The sequence below is a fragment of the Dendrobates tinctorius genome, unplaced genomic scaffold, assembly GCF_039654945.1.
Source record: "Dendrobates tinctorius isolate UK_male_01 unplaced genomic scaffold, ASM3965494v1 ptg000111l, whole genome shotgun sequence".
NCBI lineage: Eukaryota > Metazoa > Chordata > Amphibia > Anura > Dendrobatidae > Dendrobates > Dendrobates tinctorius.
In genome coordinates this window covers 26,687,637-26,710,660 of record NW_027361779.1, presented here as the reverse complement: position 1 = coordinate 26,710,660, position 23,024 = coordinate 26,687,637, and the positions used below count along the sequence as shown (strand labels likewise).

Below are 23,024 nucleotides of genomic sequence, written 5' to 3'. Positions count from 1 at the left end.
TTGTGCTTTCACACTCGTGGTAGCATGAAATGGACTCTACAACCCACACAAGTTGCTCAGGTAGTGCAGCGCATCCAGGATGGCACATCAATGCAAGCTGTGGCAAGAAGGTTTGCTGTGTCTGTCCACAGATGGGGATTGTGCTCACAGCCCAACACCGTGCAGGATGCTATCAGTGTGTCAAGAGTGGGAGAAAAGGGTTGCATTGACAAACCAACACAATGGGCAGCACGTTGAACACATTTTATAAGTGGTCATAAACTTGTAAATAACTCATGAAAGAATAAAGTTACGTTAAAACCAAGCATACCATTATTTTTCTTGTGAAATTCTCAATAGGTTTGATGTATCATATGACCCTCTTCCCATTGGAAAACATTAAGATGGATCCAAAATGGCTGACTTCAAAATGGCCGCCATGGTCACCACCCATCTTGAAAAGTTTACCCCCTCCCATATACTAATGTGCCACAAACAGGAAGTTGATATCACCAACCAATCCAATTTTATTCAGGTGTATCCATATAAATGGCCCACCCTGTAGATTACACTTGACAACAGGTGGTAGACAGGAACTTACATAGCAGGGACGTGCCTAGTGGGCAGTACTTGAGTGTTGTTTAAGTTGTAAAAAAAATAAATAAAAGGATTTGTAGATGTTTAAACGTGAGTCCCGACACCACTGGAAAAGCCTTGGCACAGGAACTGAGTCAAACATCGGGAATGATAAGGAGTTGTCCAAGCATTGCACAATTCCTTTAAGATGCTACAAAAACAAATCAAGATGGCCATGTCCTAATCCCACCCAAATTAGCTGGAGGTATCATTTCAAATACTGTCTTTAGTTAATCACATCAGATTGGTAGGGATAACAACATATCCCTCTTCTTGACTGCAAAGAGGTAATTTTCAAAAAGTGAAAGTAGTAAATTGAAAGTAGAAACATCATCAGAATAAGATAAGGTAGTAGTGGTGAATTTGGGGAGAGGGGGTACAATATGAAATGCTCCCTTTAAGTTAGAAATAAAATAACTATGCTTAAGAAGGTGATATTCAGAACATACACAATAGGAATCTATAACTTACCCTTCTCCACCAATTTTTGTTATTTTCAATCGAAAGTCCACAGAATTCATGTTAGGTGGCTTCCATTTCAGAATGTCTTCACAACGACCACCTTTGTATTTCTAGAACAGAAATAAAAAGTACTGTTGAATTGAAAGCAGGCTATGTGTGGAACAATAACAACAGCAAGGCTGAAAGCTTCCATTTGTGCAGTGGGAGAACATGGTCATGTATAAAAGGTATTAGATTTAAAGCCCTTACTAAATTATAGAGGAAATAAAGAGAAAACACTTAACTTTCAGAAAGTAAGATAAAAATACAGAAATTAAAGAGAAAAAATAAAAACATCTGTAATATAAATTGCATTCTAGTTTTACAACAAATGACATTCAATTGAAAAGCGTGCTGAATTAGAAAAAGGATGAAGGCACATAAAAGTGCTGAGGCACCAAGAAACCAATTACATATTAAAAGAGCCAAGTTGTATGGTTGTGAAGTGGGGTGGTTGTGCCCTTTAAGTTTGCAGGGTCATTAATGGATATGCTGGAAAATGGAAGAGGTGTTCAGAAGATACTGATAGCAGGCCAGAGAACATGCTCATCAAGTAAACTTGTTCTTTGTTTCCAGTGGTACTTGAAAGTTTGAACCCTTCAGATTTTTTCCATATTTCAGCTTAAAATTTGACTTATAACTAATTTAAATTTTCGCACAAGTCTTAAAAGTGGATAAATAGAAGTAAATGAGCCATAAATATTACTCTTATCTTTTAAAGGAGGAAAATATTCCAATGTCACATGCCTGTGAGTGGCAAAAGTATGTGAACCTTTGCTTTCAGTATCTGGTGTGATCTCTGTAATGCAACTGCTCCGTAGTTGCGTGCAGCCTCCACCAGGTGGCACTGTTACGGGGAAAAAAGGGTTGCACTTACTGTGTAACACCTCGGTGCAGAAGTGCAGGCCGCCACCAGAGGTGGCAGACTAGTCAGAAAGGCTGGAGTCAGCAACAAACAGGAAGACAATGTACCAGAGGTCACAGCAATGCACGAGGTCTGAGACGAGCCAAAGGTCAGAGCTAGACGGGAGTGCGGTATACAAAATGTGAGATGGAAAGAGGAGTCAAGGTACAAGCCAGTGGGTCAAAAGCCGATTGGAGAACGTAGTACCAGAGACAGAAAAACCTGAGGCGAAGTTCAGAGTTCAAGCCGAGTCATAGACTGTAGGGAAATCACCGAACATACACAAAATCAGGGATAGGGAACGGGTCAGGCACACACGGGAAGTCAGAGGCAGGAGGGTCACTAGGGTATACAGGTCAGCTGCTCAAGCCAAGGACCAGAACTATCACTGACAAAGGCTACCAAAAACAGCACCAATAAATACCCACCCAAAAACCAAAGAGAGGCAGGAAAAGTTAACCCCTCCATGACCAGGCCGGGGAAAGAAAAGCAAAAAGCAAACCCCGACCTGGATCATGACAATCTCCTTGTGCAGCAATAACTGCATCTAAACATTTCTGGTAAATGTTGATTAGTTCTGCACATCGGCTTGGAGCAATGTAGGCAGTGGGGAGCTGGCTGGTAATAATCATGTCATCAACTAAGATGCCGTGTCAAAAGAGCAGAGCAGAAGAGAAGGAGCTGCTTTGTCATAAAATCAGCAGAAACTGCCTGTGACCACTCTGAGCTGGCACAGATCAGTGCCGATAGAAAATGCAGGTACTTAAGAACTACCTGCCTATTAGTACTTAAACCAATAACAAAAAATAATAAAAGTCCTGGCTAATCCTTTTGAGAATGAAAAATGGACCATTTTAAGATGGCCAGCATTGAGTCATGTATTCATTCCAATATGCCAACTTAAGCTCTCTAAAAAATTTTCAATTTTTAGTAACCCTGCAAATATTCAAGAGCCTGCCAAAATTGCAGATAAAAAAGTACCAGCAGACAGATGCAAGCAGCTAACAGATAGCTTTGTGAGAGCAGGATTTATATTTAACTATTCTGACTCCATCTTGGCTTCTTTATACATGCATCACTTTTCTTGCAAGATGGGTCTCAGGAATGTATGTGTCTAAAGACAAAGATAACAGAGAAAAATTAACTGGGGGGGGGGGTAGTACAACACATAGACCCAAAAGCAGGGTGTCAATAATGTTACCTGAGCCAAATAGAAATATGTATGCTAATGCCAGCACATATTTAGAGATAAGATGAGCCAATTATATTGTTACAATGCATGAATACTAATAACCTATATAAACACTGATCTAATGAGGCAATAAAGAGATCTTCTTTGATGCTCAGTGTATCAGCATACCTCTTCCATGCATGCATTTGAATTTTACAATTTAACGTCCCTCATTATGTGGCAACGACAAAACCAAAGACTGCTTGATCCAAATGTTTTGCTGGTGCCTAGACTGACTGACCAATCAAAGCTACAGCAATAAGTAAAAATTTTATTCTTACACTACCTGAATTTGTCTCTCTCTCTTGGCCTAGTGTGCTTGGGTAAGTGGGTCTGCAGGTCACTTGATCTGTTCATAGTAAGTGGGTCAATTATTGTTAGACAAAGAACCCTGATGTGACCTTGTGTACGGTGTTGAATTTCTGAGTTGTAAAGGGAGTGTGAATTTTGAATTTCGCTGCTCACCTGTATGTGAGGTTCGATTGTAACGATTAGTTGATTGTACCTGGTGGAGCTGATGTTAGTGATTGTTGAAAGTAGCCTCTTGTATTGCTAAGAAACCCCATATGATTTTGGCTCCTAGATGTAGTAGCCAATGTTTTTTGTCTGATTATATTGTGACAGGGTCACTGGCAATGTATGTGAAGGGAGACGTGTCACGAAGATTGCTTTCTTCCATAATCTAAAACCCCATAAGTTTCTCTCCAGCATGCTATGTGCTGGAGGGGTTAATCGGCCATGAAGGGACCAGATTTTTTTCGTGAGTAGGTAAGAGTTGGGCAAGACGCCTACTCACCATATCTCCCCCTCAAGGGTGAGGCTGGGGAGTTAAATGTCCAGCCACTATCTTTTTTCTCTGTTGTGTGTTTTGGAGAGGAAAGTCTCCAGACGTGGCTCCAGGAGTAGCTGAGGACTTTGAGTGTTACCTGTGGGTGAATCTTGCAGGGAAAAGGACTCTATTGAATTTTATCTTTGTTTTGTTTTGCCATTAGGCCAGAAAGATCACGTTTACTTTGTTCAACCCTGCTACAGTTTAAGCGGTGTCCTAATAAACAAGGAGGTGATTTACTACAAGAGCTGTTCCTGTGTTAACAAGGAGGTGATTTACTACAAGAGCTTTTCCTGTGTTAAAGGGTAGCAAAAAGCAAAAACACAAAACAAAAAAAATTCTGGTCATGAAGGGGTTAATGGACGGTCCAAGGGAGGACATTTTGGCACCATTGGATCTGGCCATGACCCTGCTATGCATTGACACCAAGCACAGCTTTGCTACCTGACTCCTACTAGCCATTCCTAGTATCTCCCCACCCTGGAGTGCTAGAGCAGATAATCCTATTCCAAATAGAATAAAAATTGGCACCTCTATCAACCTAAAATGAAACCTGCCCCTTGATTCATATTTGCTCAAACCACAGGCAGCATGAATCAGACCTAACTACATAATTGCAGCCAGGTATATTTTTCTCTGAATCGCTCTGGCAGCAACCCTGGCTGGTTTCTCCCAGTGCTGGGATTGACAGGTGTCTCCCATAGCAAGAGTACTGTCAATCCCCTGGAGAGGTGCTGGGAGCAGGGCCGCCATCAGGGCATTACTGCCCTTACTACTGTATGGGGCCCCATGAACAGTAGCAAAAAGAGGGGCCCGGATACGCTGGCAGACCGGGCCCTCCTCTCTTGATACTGCTGTTTGGGCTACAGGTGCAAGAGTTCATGGCCGCTGCAAGCCAGATACATAACACTGCGGTGATTTAAAGATACACCTACAGTGTTGTTAGTGAATGCAGTGGCCAGAAATCAGTGCTGTACCTTTAAAGCAGAAGCAGGACCAAGTGCATCATGGTCCTGACGCAGGTCATGTGACACACTGCGCGCTCTTCTTCATTCTCGAGCAGAGCTGCAACATGTAACGTTTCTGGGAGACAGAAGATGCTGAAATCGGCAGAGGAGGTGGGCAGTGTGTGAGGACTTGCAGGAAGTTGCAGAGGGGAGTGAGGTGAGGAGATGGAAGGCTGCTGAGGTGAGGAGATGGGAGGCTGCTGAGGTGAGGAGATGGAGGCTGCTGAGGTGAGGAGATGGAGGCTGCTGAGGTGAGTAGATGGGAGGCTGCTGAGGTGAGGAGATGGGAGGCTGCTGAGGTGAGGAGATGGGAGGCTGCTGAGGTGAGGAGATGGGAGGCTGCTGAGGTGAGGAGATGGGAGGCTGCTGAGGTGAGGAGATGGAGGCTGCTGAGGTGAGTAGATGGGAGGCTGGTGAGGTGTGGAGATGAGAGGCTGCTGAGCCGAGGCGATAGAGGCTGCTGAGGTGAGGAGATGGAGGCTGCTGAGGTGTGGAGATGGAGGCTGCTGAGGTGTGGAGATGGAGGCTGCTGAGGAGATGGGAGGCTGCTGAGGAGATGGGAGGCTGCTGAGGTGAGGAGATGGGAGGCTGCTGAGGTGTGGAGATGGAGGCTGGTGTGGAGATGGAGGCTGCTGAGGAGATGGAGGCTGCTGAGATGGGAGGCTGCTGAGGAGATGGGAGGCTGCTGAGGAGATGGGAGGCTGCTGAGGTGAGGAGATGGAGACTGCTGAGGAGATGGGAGGCTGCTGAGGTGAGGAGATGGAGGCTGCTGAGGAGATGGGAGGCTGCTAAGGTGAGATGGAGGCTGCTGAGGAGATGGGAGGCTGCTGAGGAGGTGAGATGGGAGGCTGCTAAGGAGCTGAGATGGGAGGCTGCTGAGGAGGTGGGAGGCTGCTGAGGAGGTGGGAGGCTGCTGAGGAGATGGGAGGCTGCTGAGGAGATGGGAGGCTGCTGAGGAGATGGGAGGCTGCTGAGGAGATGGGAGGCTGCTGAGATGTGGAGATGGGAGGCTGCTGAGATGTGGAGATGGGAGGCTGCTGAGGTGTGGAGATGGGAGGCTGCTGAGGTGTGGAGATGGGAGGCTGCTGAGGTGTGGAGATGGGAGGCTGCTGAGGAGAGGAGATGGGAGGCTGCTGAGGAGAGGAGATGGGAGGCTGCTGAGGAGAGGAGATGGGAGGCTGCTGAGGTGAGATGGAGGCTGCTGAGGAGGTGAGATGGGAGGCTGCTGAGGAGGTGAGATGGGAGGCTGCTGAGGAGCTGAGATGGGAGGCTGCTGAGGAGGTGAGATGGGAGGCTGCTGAGGAGGTGGGAGGCTGCTGAGGAGATGGGAGGCTGCTGAGGAGATGGGAGGCTGCTGAGGAGATGGGAGGCTGCTGAGATGGGAGACTGCTGAGGAGATGGGAGGCTGCTGAGATGGGAGACTGCTGAGGAGATGGGAGGCTGCTGAGGTGTGGAGATGGGAGGCTGCTGAGGTGTGGAGATGGGAGGCTGCTGAGGAGGTGGGAGGCTGCTGAGATGGGAGGCTGCTGAGGAGATGGGAGGCTGCTGAGGAGATGGGAGGCTGCTGAGGAGATGGGAGGCTGCTGAGATGGGAGACTGCTGAGGAGATGGGAGGCTGCTGAGATGGGAGGCTGCTGAGGTGTGGAGATGGGAGGCTGCTGAGGTGTGGAGATGAGAGGCTGCTGAGCCGAGGAGATAGAGGCTGCTGAGGTGAGGAGATGGAGGCTGCTGAGGTGTGGAGATGGAGGCTGCTGAGGTGTGGAGATGGAGGCTGCTGAGGAGATGGGAGGCTGCTGAGGAGATGGGAGGCTGCTGAGGAGATGGGAGGCTGCTGAGGTGAGGAGATGGGAGGCTGCTGAGGTGTGGAGATGGAGGCTGGTGTGGAGATGGAGGCTGCTGAGGAGGTGGAGGCTGCTGAGATGGGAGGCTGCTGAGGAGATGGGAGGCTGCTGAGATGGGAGGCTGCTGAGGAGATGGGAGGCTGCTGAGGAGATGGGAGGCTGCTGAGGTGAGGAGATGGAGACTGCTGAGGAGATGGGAGGCTGCTGAGGTGAGGAGATGGAGGCTGCTGAGGAGATGGGAGGCTGCTGAGGTGAGATGGAGGCTGCTGAGGAGATGGGAGGCTGCTGAGGAGGTGAGATGGGAGGCTGCTAAGGAGCTGAGATGGGAGGCTGCTGAGGAGGTGGGAGGCTGCTGAGGAGGTGGGAGGCTGCTGAGGAGGTGGGAGGCTGCTGAGGAGATGGGAGGCTGCTGAGGAGATGGGAGGCTGCTGAGGAGATGGGAGGCTGCTGAGGAGATGGGAGGCTGCTGAGGAGATGGGAGGCTGCTGAGGTGTGGAGATGGGAGGCTGCTGAGGTGTGGAGATGGGAGGCTGCTGAGGTGTGGAGATGGGAGGCTGCTGAGGTGTGGAGATGGGAGGCTGCTGAGGAGAGGAGATGGGAGGCTGCTGAGGAGAGGAGATGGGAGGCTGCTGAGGAGAGGAGATGGGAGGCTGCTGAGGAGAGGAGATGGGAGGCTGCTGAGGTGAGATGGAGGCTGCTGAGGAGATGGGAGGCTGCTGAGGAGGTGAGATGGGAGGCTGCTGAGGAGCTGAGATGGGAGGCTGCTGAGGAGGGGAGGTGGGAGGCTGCTGAGGAGGTGGGAGGCTGCTGAGGAGATGGGAGGCTGCTGAGGAGATGGGAGGCTGCTGAGGAGATGGGAGGCTGCTGAGATGGGAGACTGCTGAGGAGATGGGAGGCTGCTGAGATGGGAGACTGCTGAGGAGATGGAAGGCTGCTGAGGTGTGGAGATGGGAGGCTGCTGAGGTGTGGAGATGGGAGGCTGCTGAGGTGTGGAGATGGGAGGCTGCTGAGGTGTGGAGATGGGAGGCTGCTGAGGTGTGGAGATGGGAGGCTGCTGAGGAGAGGAGATGGGAGGCTGCTGAGGTGTGGAGATGGGAGGCTGCTGAGGAGATGGGAGGCTGCTGAGGAGATGGGAGGCTGCTGAGGAGATGGGAGGCTGCTGAGGTGTGGAGATGGGAGGCTGCTGAGCTGTGGAGATGGGAGACTGCCGAGGTGTGGAGATGGGAGGCTGCTGAGGTGAGGAGATGGAGGCTGAGGTGTGGAGATGGGAGGCTGCTGAGGTGTGGAGATGGGAGGCTGCTGAGGTGTGGAGATGGGAGGCTGCTGAGGTGTGGAGATGGGAGGCTGCTGAGGTGTGGAGATGGGAGGCTGCTGAGGTGAGAGGCTGCTGAGGAGAGAAGATAGGAGGCTGCTGAGGTGTGGAGATGGGAGGCTGCTGAGGAGATGGGAGGCTGCTGAGGTGAGGAGATGGGAGGCTGCTGAGGTGAGGAGATGGGAGGCTGCTGAGGTGAGGAGATGGGAGGCTGCTGAGGAGAGGAGATGGGAGGCTGCTGAGGAGAGGAGATGGGAGGCTGCTGAGGAGAGGAGATGGGAGGCTGCTGAGGAGAGGAGATGGGAGGCTGCTGAGGAGAGGAGATGGGAGGCTGCTGAAACGACCCAAAAAATTCTAGAATTCCACTTTGTTCAATTTCACCGCACTTTGAATTTTTTTTCCCGATTTTCCAGTACGCTATTTGATAAAGCCAGTCATTTCATTCAAAAGTACAACTCGTCATGCAAAAAACAAGCCCTCACATGGCCATATTGATGGAAAAATAAAAAGTGGGTATATATGATTGGGAAACATCTTTATTTGGGAAATTGTTCTGTGCTCGCACTGCGGTGCATGGACTGGGCGCCGATCTCCTGGCCTGCATCCTCATACATGCTGTGAGGCTGCTGAAATTAGTCAGGAGACCCGCGGCCCGTCCATGCACTGTGGTCCGAGCGCAGATCGATATCCACTGACAGCTTCATACATGTACAGAAAACAATACAATAATCTACAATCAGAAATACAGATTATAAAAAAAGGTCACAATCTGGTTTCAATTATTTTTAAAAAAAAGTATGTGACTCATTTCCTTAAAGAAAAAGAAAAATATACCTAAACAGAGTATTGGGTATTTTAACAAATGATTAATAAGTTACAGTAGAGTAGAGCTCATCTAAAAGAGTCTACCTTGTTGTGGTGGCGGCTTAAAATTCTTTTGGCCAGAACAAAAGCTGCTGGCTATATGTATGATCTGGGAAATGTTAATGTGTGATTGGTGAGGACGTGGTGCAGAAGTGGAGTTTTTCCAAGAGTGGGTAGTGGGACTCTGGAAGATTTGAGGGGTGGAGGCACGGCTGGGGTGGAGCCTGGACGGAGTCTCAAGGGGGCCCAAACATTTTTACAGTATGGGACCCTGAAATTCCTAATGGCAGCCCTGGCTGGGAGATGCAATGGACTAGTCTCAACTCTGGTTCCTAGCTTCAATTTCTAACTAATTTTCTCTAAAACACTGGAGTGTTTCATAGAGAAATATAACTGTGTAACGCCATATCAGCATGGGTTTATGAGGAATCGCTTCTGTCAAACTAATCTAATCAGTTTTTATGAAGAGGTAAGCTATAGACTGGAACAAGGTGAGTCATTGGACGTGTTATATCTAGATTTTTCCAAAGCGTTTGATACTGTGAAACACAAGAGGTTGGTGCACAAAATGAGAATGCTGGGTCTGGGGGAAAATGTTTGTAAATGGGTAAGTATCTGGCTTAGTGATAGAAAGCAGAGGGTGGTTATAAATGGTATATTCTCTAACTGGGACGCTGTGACCAGTGGGGTACCACAGGGGTTGGTGTTGGGACCTATTCTCTCCAACAAATTTATTAACGATCTGGTAGAAGGTTTACACAGTAAAATATCGATATTTGCAGATGATACAAAACTACGCAAAGCATTCAATACAAGAGAAGATAGTATTCTGCTACAAATGGATCTGGATAAGTTGGAAACTTGGGCCTAAAGGTGGCAGATGCAGTTTAACAAAGATAAATGTAAGGTTATACACATGGGAAGAAGGAATCAATATCACCATTACACACTGAACGGGAAACCACTGGGTAAATCTGACATGGAGAAGGACTTGGGAATCCAAGTTAATGATAAACTTACATGGTGCAAGTGCCAGGCAGCGGCTACCAAGACAAACAGGAAACAGGATCATGGGGTGCATTAAAAGAGGTCTGGATACACATGATGAGAGCATCATACTGCCTCTCTGCACATATCCCTGGTTAGACAGCACATGGAGTACTATGTACAGTTTTGGGCACCGATGCTCAGGAAGGATATAATGGAACTAGAGTGAGTACAAAGGAGGGCAACAAAATTAATAAAGGGGATAGGGAAACTACAATACACAGAGAAATTAGCAAAATTAGGATTATTTAGTCTAGAAAAAAAGAGGACTGAAGGGCGATCTAATAACCATGTATAAGTATATAAGGGGACAATACAAATATCTATCCGAGGATCTATTTATACCAAGGAATGTGACAGTCACAAGTGGGAATTCTCTGGGTCTGGAGAAGGTTTTTCCACCAACATAGAAGCGGATTCTTTATCTTTAGGGCAGTGAGAATCTGGAATTCCTTGCCTGAGGAGGTGGTGATGGCGAACTCAGTCAAGGGGTTCAAGAGAGGCCTGGATGTCTTCCTGGAGCATAACAATATTGTAGCTTATAGTTATTAGGTTCTTTAGAAGGACATAGATGAGGATTTATTCTGACTGAATATAGGCTGAACTGGATGGACAAATGTTTTTTTTCGGCCTTGCTTGCTAACTATGCATTCATGCTGCCTTTGGTTTGGGCAGTGTGAATGTCATGCTGCCTTTGGTTTGGGCAGTGTGAATGACATGACAGGTTCCCTTTGACTATCTGTGTGCTTGATCTCCCCCCCTCCCTCCACTCTTGTAGATACTATCTTTGTCGAATCTCTTCCTTTTACTGCAGATTCTGCTTAAAGAAAAAGTTTCATGCGAAAATGACCTACTGATCAATAAAAGTTTTTAGAACTGTAGCATAGAAAAATTAAAATCCAGAGAGGGTACATAACACACCTACATTGAACATATGGAATTATAACGGAGGAAGTGAGAGAGATATGACATTTCAACCTCTGTAAAAATAAAACCTCCTTCAGTGACCAGGTAATTACAGCAGATAACTGCTCTGACATTAAGCCTAGGATTCGTATATTCAGAGCCAGCCAAGTACACTTCCGAGGCAAGAGCTTCTTCTGTTGAAATCACTGGTCACAGGCTTTCTGGAGCCTGTGGTCAGTGAAGAATATTGGGGTGTGCACTGATCCGATATTTATGGGAGATATATTTCCGGCATCGTAGTTAATGGATGAATATAATGCATTCACTCACATCACTGTAAGGCTAGCCGAACACATCCAAATTAATATAGTTCACATGGATGATGCTATCCGTGCCATGTTTAATCTCTATAGCAAGGTAAAATCTTGATAGGAAACATGACCACAATATCTCCTGCCTGCGGTGGTCTAGAAGTGGAACAGCTGCAGCCTTGTCCATCACTCATTCGTCAGTCAATTGCAAAATTTTCCCGACTATTGGAGGCAGCAGAGTTGCATCCCCTGACAAATTGGTGGGAGCGGTGGGATCTGCGTGATCTTTCCGGTGTTGTCCTTCAAATATTGGTGGCAGTGATGAGATCTGCACGATTTTTCCTGCTGTTATCCGTGACAATAACCATGTTTATTTTATTTTTTTAAATAGCTTTAGTTTTTCCTAGCACAGAAAGAAAACTAGAAAAGATGTGACTACGACTCTGTACAAGCATGATTACACTGAACATCAAAAGCAAAGGTGTAAAACTGCTGCTATGGGTACTTTGGCAGCGAGCTGTTTCTTCACGGTAATAAAATACTAAAAATGTTGCATCTTCATCCCATTTGATCAGAGCTCAAGAAAAGTATCATTTTACGTTCCATGCACTTTATATGAAGATATCACATTTTTTAGTTCAGCTGTCAGTCTTTGGATTATCCATACAATGTACAGTAGATTGTGTTAAAACCAGAAAACAGACATATGGCTGCTGTCTCTTAGCAATTTATCTACAGAATATAAAGCTCTAAACCAAAAGCTTTATAAAGTAATGTATATTACCCAGATTAACAGTAACAAATGTTGAATTTTACATAATAAAACTGGTTCTTTAGTGCTAGATTAAGAGATATTTGAATTAATGGACTAGAGAAAGCAAACACCGAATATACAACTCTTATAAAACCATCCATTTGTCTATATTAAGACCAGGCAGACGGATAGTAAAATACTCTATATATTAAAACATTGTGGCAAGGAGAATAAAAGTATCACAATTAAAAAAGTGTAAAAAAAAGATCTGATGATCAACTATGTCAAACGCCGTATTTTTTTTTCTAATCAATACTTTTGTCACTGAGTAATCCTAGTCAGGCTAAAGTATTGGGAAAGGGCCTTGTTCTGTTCCCAAAGCAATGCCTTTACTTTCGATATTTTCCACAATGCAAAATAAAATTACAAAAATAGTATTTTTTAGCTGATTAATAATATATAGTAATTTCCTGCGGTGTTCATGCTACCTGTTACCACAGTACCGTATACTGGAAAATTGAGATACAAAGGGAATATAGAATTTATGCAGTTCTCTCGAAAGCTAAATGAAGAGTCATTTCATTAACTTTTGTGTTCAGGATTTTCAGCATATTTTTTATCAACTGTTAATGCTGCATAAAATAAGCATAGCTTTGCTGACTTTTTGCATTACTTTATGATGCATTTTATACTTTCTCCCCATTCATGTGAATGGGTGAAAAACACTGCAAAAACACTGAAAGAATTGACAGATTTGAAACGGTTTCTGCGTTCTTTTGGCTGCAAAAACACAAAGCGTGAAAAAGCCTTTATTAGGGAATTGCCACTTTTACTGACTCTCAATTTACTTGACAAAGAAAATGTTAGGCAATATATCACAGGTGATAGTTAAAAGAAAAAAGCAAAAGAAATGTTTCTGCTACCAACCCCTTCACAGAAATGTAAAAAATATATTTACATTCTGAAACCAGAGGGTAAAAGTATCAAGGAAGCACTACGGTCTTTGATTGTCCCAAAGGTTAAATTCTTTAAAGGCTCACTTCACTACTAGGATACAGATGATCTATCGTTAGGCTAGTATTAAATGGGTGGTGGTCCCCAACAATCAGCTGTTCTCAGCTCCATTAGCGGCCAGATGTAAAGGGTTAGTGGCTCATACTCACATGCGAGAAACTTGGACGAGTCTCGCACGTCAGTACCCGGCACTGCCGCTGGCACTCGGATTGGAGAGTGCGGCTGCATGTATTTCTATGCAGCTGAACGCTCTGATCCAACTGCCGGGTATTAACGTGCGAGACTCGTCCAAGTTTCTCGCATGTGCGTATGAGCCCTAACAGAGCTGATCACCACAATGGCCATTGCTCATCAGCTTCTATTCATTTCAATAGGAGTTGATCGGAAGTACCTGGAAACAGGTGTGCTGCTCTGCTCCATTGAATCTTAATATTGCTGCAGAAAGAGCCAATACAGCTGACTGGTGGGGGTGCAGGATGTCCGACTCCCATTGATCTGACATTGACCAATGCATAGGTAATCCATAACATAATAAGAAAGCATCCCTTTAAGCAGGGCTTGATAACGCTTCCTTTATTTTCTTCAATTAGACATAAGTTTTGCAGATAGGGAGAATTCTTTTGCTTCACATACTGTCTATTCCCTCTACTATTCTTCAAAGTGCAGTACTACATAAAACAACGTACAAAATCAAAGTAATAGATGCTAAAAAAAAAAAAAAAAAAAAAAACCTGGCCACAATATCAGTGTGCTGAAAATATTCATCAATATTCACATGTTTAGAATTGGATTGTTCTGTTAACAAAGAGAAGGCTGCAATTTCTGTTCTGGAAAATGTTTAGTGCAAAGGAGTACGTACGTACTTGGCGCATAGAGAAGAAAAAACTATTAATTTGTACAAGAAAGATAGGCATTCATCACAATGCAGTTTTTAAAAGATACATTTTTTCCCCCCCAAGATGAAAGGCATAATCCAAGACAAATGTTACAATGTAAATGAAAAAAACAAACGAAGCTAACAGTGATTTACAAAGTACACATACTATGCCACTGCCAATATGGCTGAGATAAGGGCAGTCAGACACAATCTATCATCACGTGAACACCTGCATAAGCAGCATGCAAAATCAATGTCCCCAGCCATTTCACGTCTTGGAAGAGATATCCAGACGTAACGCTGCTTGATCAATTCTTCCCCAGAGATCAGGCTGTGTTTACCAAACCCAAGACAACACTACTCAATACAATGCAAAAATCCCAGCTCCCACAGTCAATACCATTTCTTTACTTCCCATCAGGCTTCTACATTTATCACCGTGCACAGTCATTTTCTTCTCCATAAAAAGTCATTAGCAGGTAAGGAACCCCCAAAAGGTGTTTTGTTCAGTACTGAAAAAGCAGCTTTATAACTTTCCAGTTAAAGGCACCCCTCCTCTATCACAATCTATATATGGAACAGGTAAAACTGCAGGAGGACGGAGCTGACGCTATAATTACAGATGCATACGGATCGTTTCTAAATGACGGTTACTCGGCCCTATTCAATTACAGCTTGCAGATAAAGCTTTGTGTTTCCTCCACAGGATGTAAGGAAAGCAGCTTAATAGCTGGACAAGAGCATATGGAGAAGATGCATGTGTAATTAAAGCCATGAAGAACCACTGCAATAGCCATCTTCTGTACCTGACAAGAGAAGAACACAACTAGCAGGAAGGACGATTACATTACAAGGGGCTCAGGCACACTAGGAACATGTCACAAGACCAACAACATCTATCAGCAGACTAAAGATAGAGTCAAATATCTTGGAAAAATCACACTTCAAGTAATTAGAGTGATGAACTAAAATCGCATTCCAGAATGTAGTGACGAAATACACAAATTAAAATAATTGCAAAGCTATATTTACTGTATACAATCATAATGACATTCGGCAGGAACACACCTGGTTCCTCCAAGCAAACAGTTCGGAGAAAAGTGAAAGTTGCAGCATCCATTAGTCTACGAAGAAGCCATCTTAATCTTCTCTCTGGCATCTTGGCACATAGCTCTAACATTTGCCAAGTGGGAAATTATTCATTTTAACACACTTGTATCTTTGCTTGCTTTCTGGAAAAACCCTCTACTATGCTCATGCCCAGCATATTAGGGGGGTTACACATGCTCAGCCTTCTCTCTCTGCTCCACTGACTGCAGAGGAATCCATGGTGGGGTTGTGCTGGCTGCTTCTGAAGCACCTCCTCTTCGGGCTTGTACACACTTCCATAAAGTGACTTTATTATCCGCGGTTGTGTTATGGTCGTCACTTCTAACCTGACCTAGGGTCTTTTGATCATACTTGATTCTGAGCTTTCATTCACCCCCCACATCCGATCACTGGCTCGCTCTTGTTATCTGCACCTCAAAAACATTTCTAGAATTGGACCCTCTCTTAATTTCGACTCTGCAAAAACTCTTAGGCTAAGTGCACATGTACCGGAACTCTGGCGGAAATTACCGCGAGAATTCCGGAATTCCATTCCGCGGGAAAATCGCATTTTAAATTCCCGTGGAAAAATTAGCATTTTGCAAGCGTGTTTAGCTTGCAAAATGCTAGCGTTTTCCAAGCGATCTGTAGCATCGCTTGGAGAACTGATTGACAGGTTGGTCACACTCGTCAAACATAGTGTTTGACAAGTGTGACCAACTTTTTACTACTGAGGCTGCCTATGCAGCGTCAGTAGTAAAAGATAGAATGTAAAAAAAAATAAAAAATAGTGTTATTCTTACCTTCCAACGTCCCGCGCATCCGTTCCCAGTAATCCTTTGCGAAAATGCCCGCGATGACGTCCGTTCTCGCGGGATCGTGATGTCTCGCGGTAATTCGCGATGACGTCGCGCGAATGACCGCGAGACTTCGTGATCCCGCGAGAACGGACGCCATCGCGGGCATTTTCGCAAAGGATTACTGGGAACGGAAGCGTGGAGAGAGGCGGGAATGCTGCGCGGGACGCCGGAAGGTAAGAATAACAATATTTTTTATTTTAAATTCTATTTTTTACAGGGATATGGTACCCAAAGCCTGGAGGACAGTCACCTCTCCTCCGGACCGTGGGTACCATCCGCAAGTGTTCTGCTTACTTTCCGCATGGTGTGCACAGCCACATGCGGGAAGTAAGCGGAACAATGCATTCCTATGAGTGCGGGATCGCCGCGATTCCGCAAATTAATGAGCATGCTGCGTTTTTTACCACAAAGCGATTCCGCCGCGGTAAAAACCGCAGCATTAGCACAGCATTGCGGAATCCCATAGGAATGCACGGGATGCTTATTTTTCGCGTTTTCGCAGCAAAATCGCGTGGTTAAAACCGCCGCGGAAACACGAAAAAAACGCCACGTGTGAACTCAGCCTTACTGTTTCTCTTATTCATTCTCATCTGGACTATTGTAACTCTCTACTATTCGGTCTCCCTCTTACCAAACTCTGCCCTCTCCAGTCTGTCCTGAATGCTGCAGCTAGGATCATATTCCTCACCAATCGTTATACCGATGCCTCTACCTTGTGCCAGTCATTACACTGGTTACCCATCCACTCCAGAATCCAGTACAAACTTATTACCCTTACCCACAAAGTACTCCATAGCTCAGGACCACCCTACATCTCATCCCTCGTCTCAGTCTACCACCCTACCCGTGCCCTCTGTTCTGCTAATGACCTGAGATTAACATCCTCATTAATCAAAACCTCCCACTCCCGTCTCCAAGACGTTTCACGTGCTGTGCCATTTCTTTGGAATGTACTACCCAGGCTAATACGATTAATCCCCAATTCCCACAGTATTAAGCGTGCCCTAAAAATGCATTTGTTCAGACTGGCCTATCACCTCAACACATTAACCTAAATATCCCTGTGTGGCTCGTTCAAAATTTTTTACCATAACCAGGTTCCTTGAATCATGTTCTCACATAATTTATGCATTTAATAGCCCTCTGTGTCTGTACTGTTACATATTTAGACTGTTAACTGGTTCATGCAGCATTACATGAACACCCGATTCTTACACTATGGCTGGTCCAAACAATAAAAGCAATTGTTACCATCCACCTTTCGTGTCTCCCCTTTTTCCTCATAGATTGTAAGCTTGCGAGCAGGGCTCTCATTACTCTTGGTATCTGTTTTGATCCATGTGTTAATTGCTATGCTGTAATGTCTATTGTCTGTACAAGTCCCCTCTATAATGTATGCATGTATGTAATATATGCTGCGGAATATGTTGGCGCTATAGAAATAAAATTATTATTATTATCTGAAGTAACTGCCCTATAAGCATGTATGATTCTGTAAGCTTGGGCTAGGAACAGGGCTGTGGAGTTGCTGGCCATTTTGGTGAAGTCGGAGTGGGTATAAAATGGACCAACTCCTAAAATATATACGGTAAGAAATTGGCTTCAGTGCAGGATGTGCTGTAAATGGTTCCATAAGATTTGGGAAAGTTCTGAAATGTCCTATAAATGCCTGTTCTATTCCTGATGTAAGGATCTTGGCTTTTAGCTGAGATGAATCAATGCTGCACTTTATGCTCATGTTCAGTAGTGACCAGTGCTGTGGGGTCAGGGAAATGGATGAGTTGGAGTCAGAGTCAGTGGTTTGGCTTACTGATTCCATAGAGCTGGTTAGGAAATGAAGGGTTGGGAATTGTATCTGTAACAAGGACTAGAAAATATGTCTCACACACAGTTGTAAGAATATTTCTATTTATTTCTATGCAGCCGCACGCTCCGGTCCCAGTGCCGGCGGCAGTGCCAGGTTTTCGTGCGAGTCTCTAGCAAGAGAGTATAAGCCCTAAGCCTCATTCACACGTCAGTATTTTTGCATCAGTGTTTGTAGTATGTCAAAACCAGGAGTAGAACTTACAGAGAAAATCTGTAATTGAAAGATTGACACCTGTTCTGTGTTTTGGAGACAGTCCCAGTTTTGACATACAAATACCGACGCATAAATACTGATGTATGAATGAGGCCCTACAAGTAGAGAAGACAATGTAGCTTACAGTAAATCTGTTGACAGGTGATTGCAACCTCATCTTGGAGCAGCATTATGTAGGAAGAGAGACGACACTTCGTTTACTGGGTGCAGTGCTAACAGATTCCCTTTATCAAGTAATGAGCTTCCCCCACAGGATTCCTTACACATAACTATTGGAGTACGGAAAGAAGCAAGCGTGAGGTTGTATGCAATTTTACCTTGGGGCATTTATCGAGGTTAATGTGAAAAAAGCTAATCCATAGAAATGGCAAAGAGGGCTATTCTAAAGATATTAATCAAATATCAGGCGATATAAGCTTTTTAATGATGAGTAAATACAAAAAATGTTAACATGGGATGGATTTACCGGTCAATAATATTCTTCATAGGACTACCCCTTTAAAATGTAAGGATGGCCTGCTTTTTGGAACTACAAAGAGTAATACATGCTTTTTCTTTCAGGATGTATTTTTTGATTTCTAGTACATAATCGTATTTGTATTAGGTGTAGCAAACAGGTATGAAAAGCACATCTAAAAATGGTGAATTTTGTGTGTAGCCCTGTACAGCAAAGCAGATCCGGATGCTCATACACTGTCTTGGGGTTTAGAAAAAAGTTATGTGTGGTAAGCTGAAGACTGGATGATACTACCTGTCAGGGGTGCTTGAAGCTTGATGCGACAGTGTGTTGGGAGTGCTTGATAGGAAAATACAGAATGGGGGTATTGAGGGAACTTCTGGATCTCAGTGTACTGCTTTGAGGTGATTTCTATTGAAAAGCCTTGGTTATCATTATACCTGTACTGGGAACGAGAGCTGCATGTGGCACGCGAATCTCTCTAAGAGCTGAATATGGCTCTCAAGGTCAGAAAGGTTGGGGACCACGGATCTAGATCAATGGCGATTCAATCGAATACATTACGGGAATACATGAGAGAAATACAGTCGTGGCCAAAAGTGTTAGCACCCTTTAAATTGTTCCAGATAATTAAGTGCTTCTCCCAGAAACAGATTGCAATTACACGTTTTGTTATACACATACATATTTCCTTTGCGTGTAATGGAACACAAAACAAAAAACAAAGAAAGAAGGCATATTGGAGGAGCGCAGGTTCCGGGGGCCCTTTGACCTTTTCCGGCACCGGCGCACTTCAGTGCTTTGCCCTGCCCTCAACAGGGCAGAGAAGTACACCTGTGCAGGAGCGCGATGCTGGGGACCCCATGTGGATGACATACGGTCGCGTCATCCACAAGAAGCAAGCAAGAGGGCGGCGATCATAATAAGATGGGAGGCACCGGACCAAGACCAGTGACACCCATCGGACCAGTTCGCCCCACAGGTTAGCATAATAAAACTTATTTTTCAGTTCTTCTAGGTCAGGTTGGGGGCTTATATACAGCAATATAGAATGCTTTATATAAGTCCTGAAAGGTGATGGCAGCATATTATATCGGCCAAAACTGCTGACCATTACCTGTAAACACTTACAGTTGCAAGCTGTCATACTAACCGCAGGATTAGATTTTTCAAGCTACACAGGGACTATAAACCCAATGTATTTTTCAATAAGCATAAACAAAGCCCCGTGTTGTATGAATATATCCAAAGATTGGTCATTTTCACCAATATGAATACACTTGGTTGTACTTATGATGAATATAGATATTTTTTTAAAGAAAAATTGGATACACAGAGCTTCCCAAGTACAAGATCTCAAAATCCAGAGAAATGTCATGGAAACAAAAGTGCTCACCATGGTAACATCCTCTCAATTACTGCAGCAAAGCCCTCTAGTCTCTAATGCACTCTTTGACAACATCTTTACACAGATCTCATTTTCATTTCACAGGTCATCAATAACATATTCTGCAGAGCAGCAAAGACCTTCCAGAAACAGATGCCCACAGCTCACTAAGCCAGGTCAGCAAAAGAATTAAAACTAAAGGAACTGAATATGTCGCATGCAATAAAAGGAGAAAGCACGTCATGTCAATAGACAGCCCCGAAATCTGGATTACTGCAGCATGGAATGGTATCTGGTAGGGGTCCAATATCTGATGATGAGAAGCTCTTATAGGCAGGGGTGAGAAGACTAGACAGCCAGAGGCATCAACAAGGAAAAGTTCATCTTCCAGCACGAAGCCTTCCATTCAATGCACCATGACCTTTTTATCGTGCTTGCAATAGGACTTTGTCTCTAACCAATTCACATAGAGACAAAACATGAGGCAATTGATAGGTTGTGATTCTTGCAAATAACGATTGCTTATATTATACCCCTCAACTTAATGAACGTTGTGTCTGGAGCTGATTAGCACACATTTCACAGACTAGTAGAGCGTGACCTTCACGGTTTAATTTATTATGTTACTACAATTGATGCAAGCCAATATGCACAGTAATCCATGTCAGCCATTGGTCTTACCAACATAAGCAATAAGTTCATCTTTAATCAATAATGTCTTCTAATCGGACAATCCACTGATCACGAGCACATCAGTCACGTGTCCTCATGTGAATGGAACAGTGATGCATATGCCTGACCGCCACTCCATTCACGGTATTGCCATAAAAATTAGAAAATGGGATACTTAAGAAAAAAAAAAAAAGATATAATGGGAAGACTTAGTAAAACTGTCTAGATTAGAAGGTGTAAACTTAGATTAGTCTTAAAATACACCAAAATTATCACACTGGATGCAGGACATTGAATTTAGATTGAACTCTTCGACCAGAGATGAAAACATGCAACCCTGCAACCCAGGGGCTATGTGTGGCCTGCGATACCCTTGTGTGTAGCCCACAACCATCTGCATCACTAGTGTCAGTTCACATGTATTTTCCATGTCATGGAAAAATAACTACGGTAGTACGTAGCAATCTAGAGATGAGTAATTCCGAATGCTGTGCTGTGTGGTCATCTCTGGTCGACCAGCCATATTTTGGTAGAATGGACGAGTCCTGACTCTTACAGCACAAAAAGGAGTATACGAGGTGAAGATATGGCCATGTATGAGTGCCGTTATATTCATTGTTGTTTCTGAGAGAAGGGAAACACTTACGGTAAGTGTTTCAGCATCTGACATATTCTACAATGTAGCAAGCTGAATAAATGGTCTCTTCTCTTCTGGACTGCAAACCCATGGGAGGAATACCGGTACCTTCCTGATCGATGGAACCATAAATGGAACCATAACATATTAGATATTTATGGCACATAATTGAAATATGCGCCAAAAGTCTCAGAAGGTCATACTTTGGTAATATTGCGGCCCATGGGGTTGGTTTCATCTGAGAATCTAGCCCTCAAACCACAAATAGTTGTGCACCCGTTTTAGACAGTCTAGTCTAAAGGCCCCGTCACACACAGTGATCTCGCTGTGTGTGACGGGGATCAGCGACCAGCCCCCCTGCCGGTTATCGCTGATCGTGCTCGATCGGCCTGGGCCGTTTTTCGATCGCTGGGCTCCCACTGGCCAGCACGCATCGCTGCGTGTGGCAGCGAGAGACCAGCGATCAGCGACGCTGGTCTCTAATGTATCCAGGAGTCGCGCGGCTCTTAGATTCCCGATGTTTACCTTGGAAAACAGCGTGTAAGCCGGTTTCCAAGGTAAACAGCGGGTATCCAGGAGGCTCCTGAATACCCGATGTTTACATTAGAAACCAGCGTCCAGCGTCGCTGGTCCTGATCGCTGGGGCTGTCTTGTGACAGCCAGCGATCAGCCTAACGATGTCCCAGCGATCCCATCATGTCGGATCGTTGGTGGGATCGCTGGGACATCGTTATGTGTAACGGGGCCTTTAGTTAATGCAATCAATTAGCTGACCGACTTTGCACTAGCAATTTGAGGTTGTGTTTCACTCCTTTTCCAAAAATGTGAGCTTTCTTAACAAGGAGTTCAAAGTGTCTAAAAGGGATGCAGTGCATGCAAGATTTTCTGGGCATATATTGCAAAGGAATTCTACCACATTTAGCTTAGCAAATGTGTTCCATTATTTAGCGGGATATTCCCATGACAAAACATTGTTAAAATAGCCCTGAATACTAATAGGCGTGTACCATAATACACTGGACAGTTTTATTGTAGACTCTAAGTACTTTTACAGCTGACAATGTAGTCAAACAGCACAATCTGATATTTCAATAAGCACTTCTATACTGGTAGTAAATCTGTTCATAATCCCTACTGGAAAAGCACATCAGACTTCCATTTTGGAAATAAAACTAAGCTCCTGGGGACTATCATACCCATTGGGAGGCTTCACCAGCCAGCAGTGCATATCAAGTTATGAGCTGGCAGCAGCATAACAGAGAAATCCCAATTTATTTGCTGTTCTATTGATCCGACAATGAGCATTTATCTCAAATAATTATCTAAACAGAAATACTCCCTTTAGTTTCAGACCAGGGGTTTAACTTTATTGGGTATATGGTTTGTACTCACACCCAGGTCCTGGAGCCTCAGGGGCCGAAAAGCTCTTTGGCCCATAAGAGAAGACCCATTCTAAAACGCATAATAGTTGGTGGCACTTTTAGTGGTTTTGCATTGGGGCCAGGATCGGACTGACTCACGGAGAAACAATTGAACCCCCTGTTAGGCCCCTGTGCAGGAATGATGCCCTTACATGAGCAGTGCTTGGCACTATACACAGACAATGGCAGCATCTCCTCATTCATATAACAAACTAATCAGATATTTTATAGACTGACTTGTGAATGAGGTTGATGTAATATTTGCATATAGTAGAACACTGGGCCCCCAGTGTCAATGTTAACACGAGATTCAAATTATACCACTACGTCAGACAATTTAACAAGAGTTAAACAGGAAAGTGAGAAAATGGGACATCTATAGTGGTTAAAGGGAATCTGTCATCCTTT

The 23,024-nt window shown here is 44.5% G+C and overlaps 1 protein-coding gene across 3 annotated transcripts in view; it reads right to left on the bottom strand.

Annotated features, from left to right (window-relative positions):
* The window catches only part of RNGTT (RNA guanylyltransferase and 5'-phosphatase), a 601,184-nt gene that overhangs the window by 141,413 nt on the left and 436,747 nt on the right, over positions 1-23,024 (bottom strand). For all 3 annotated transcript variants that reach the window (XM_073589590.1, XM_073589589.1, XM_073589588.1), the window contains one exon: positions 1,087-1,187. In XM_073589590.1, the coding sequence (XP_073445691.1) occupies positions 1,087-1,187 (101 nt within the window). The remainder of the gene's footprint in view (positions 1-1,086; positions 1,188-23,024) is intronic.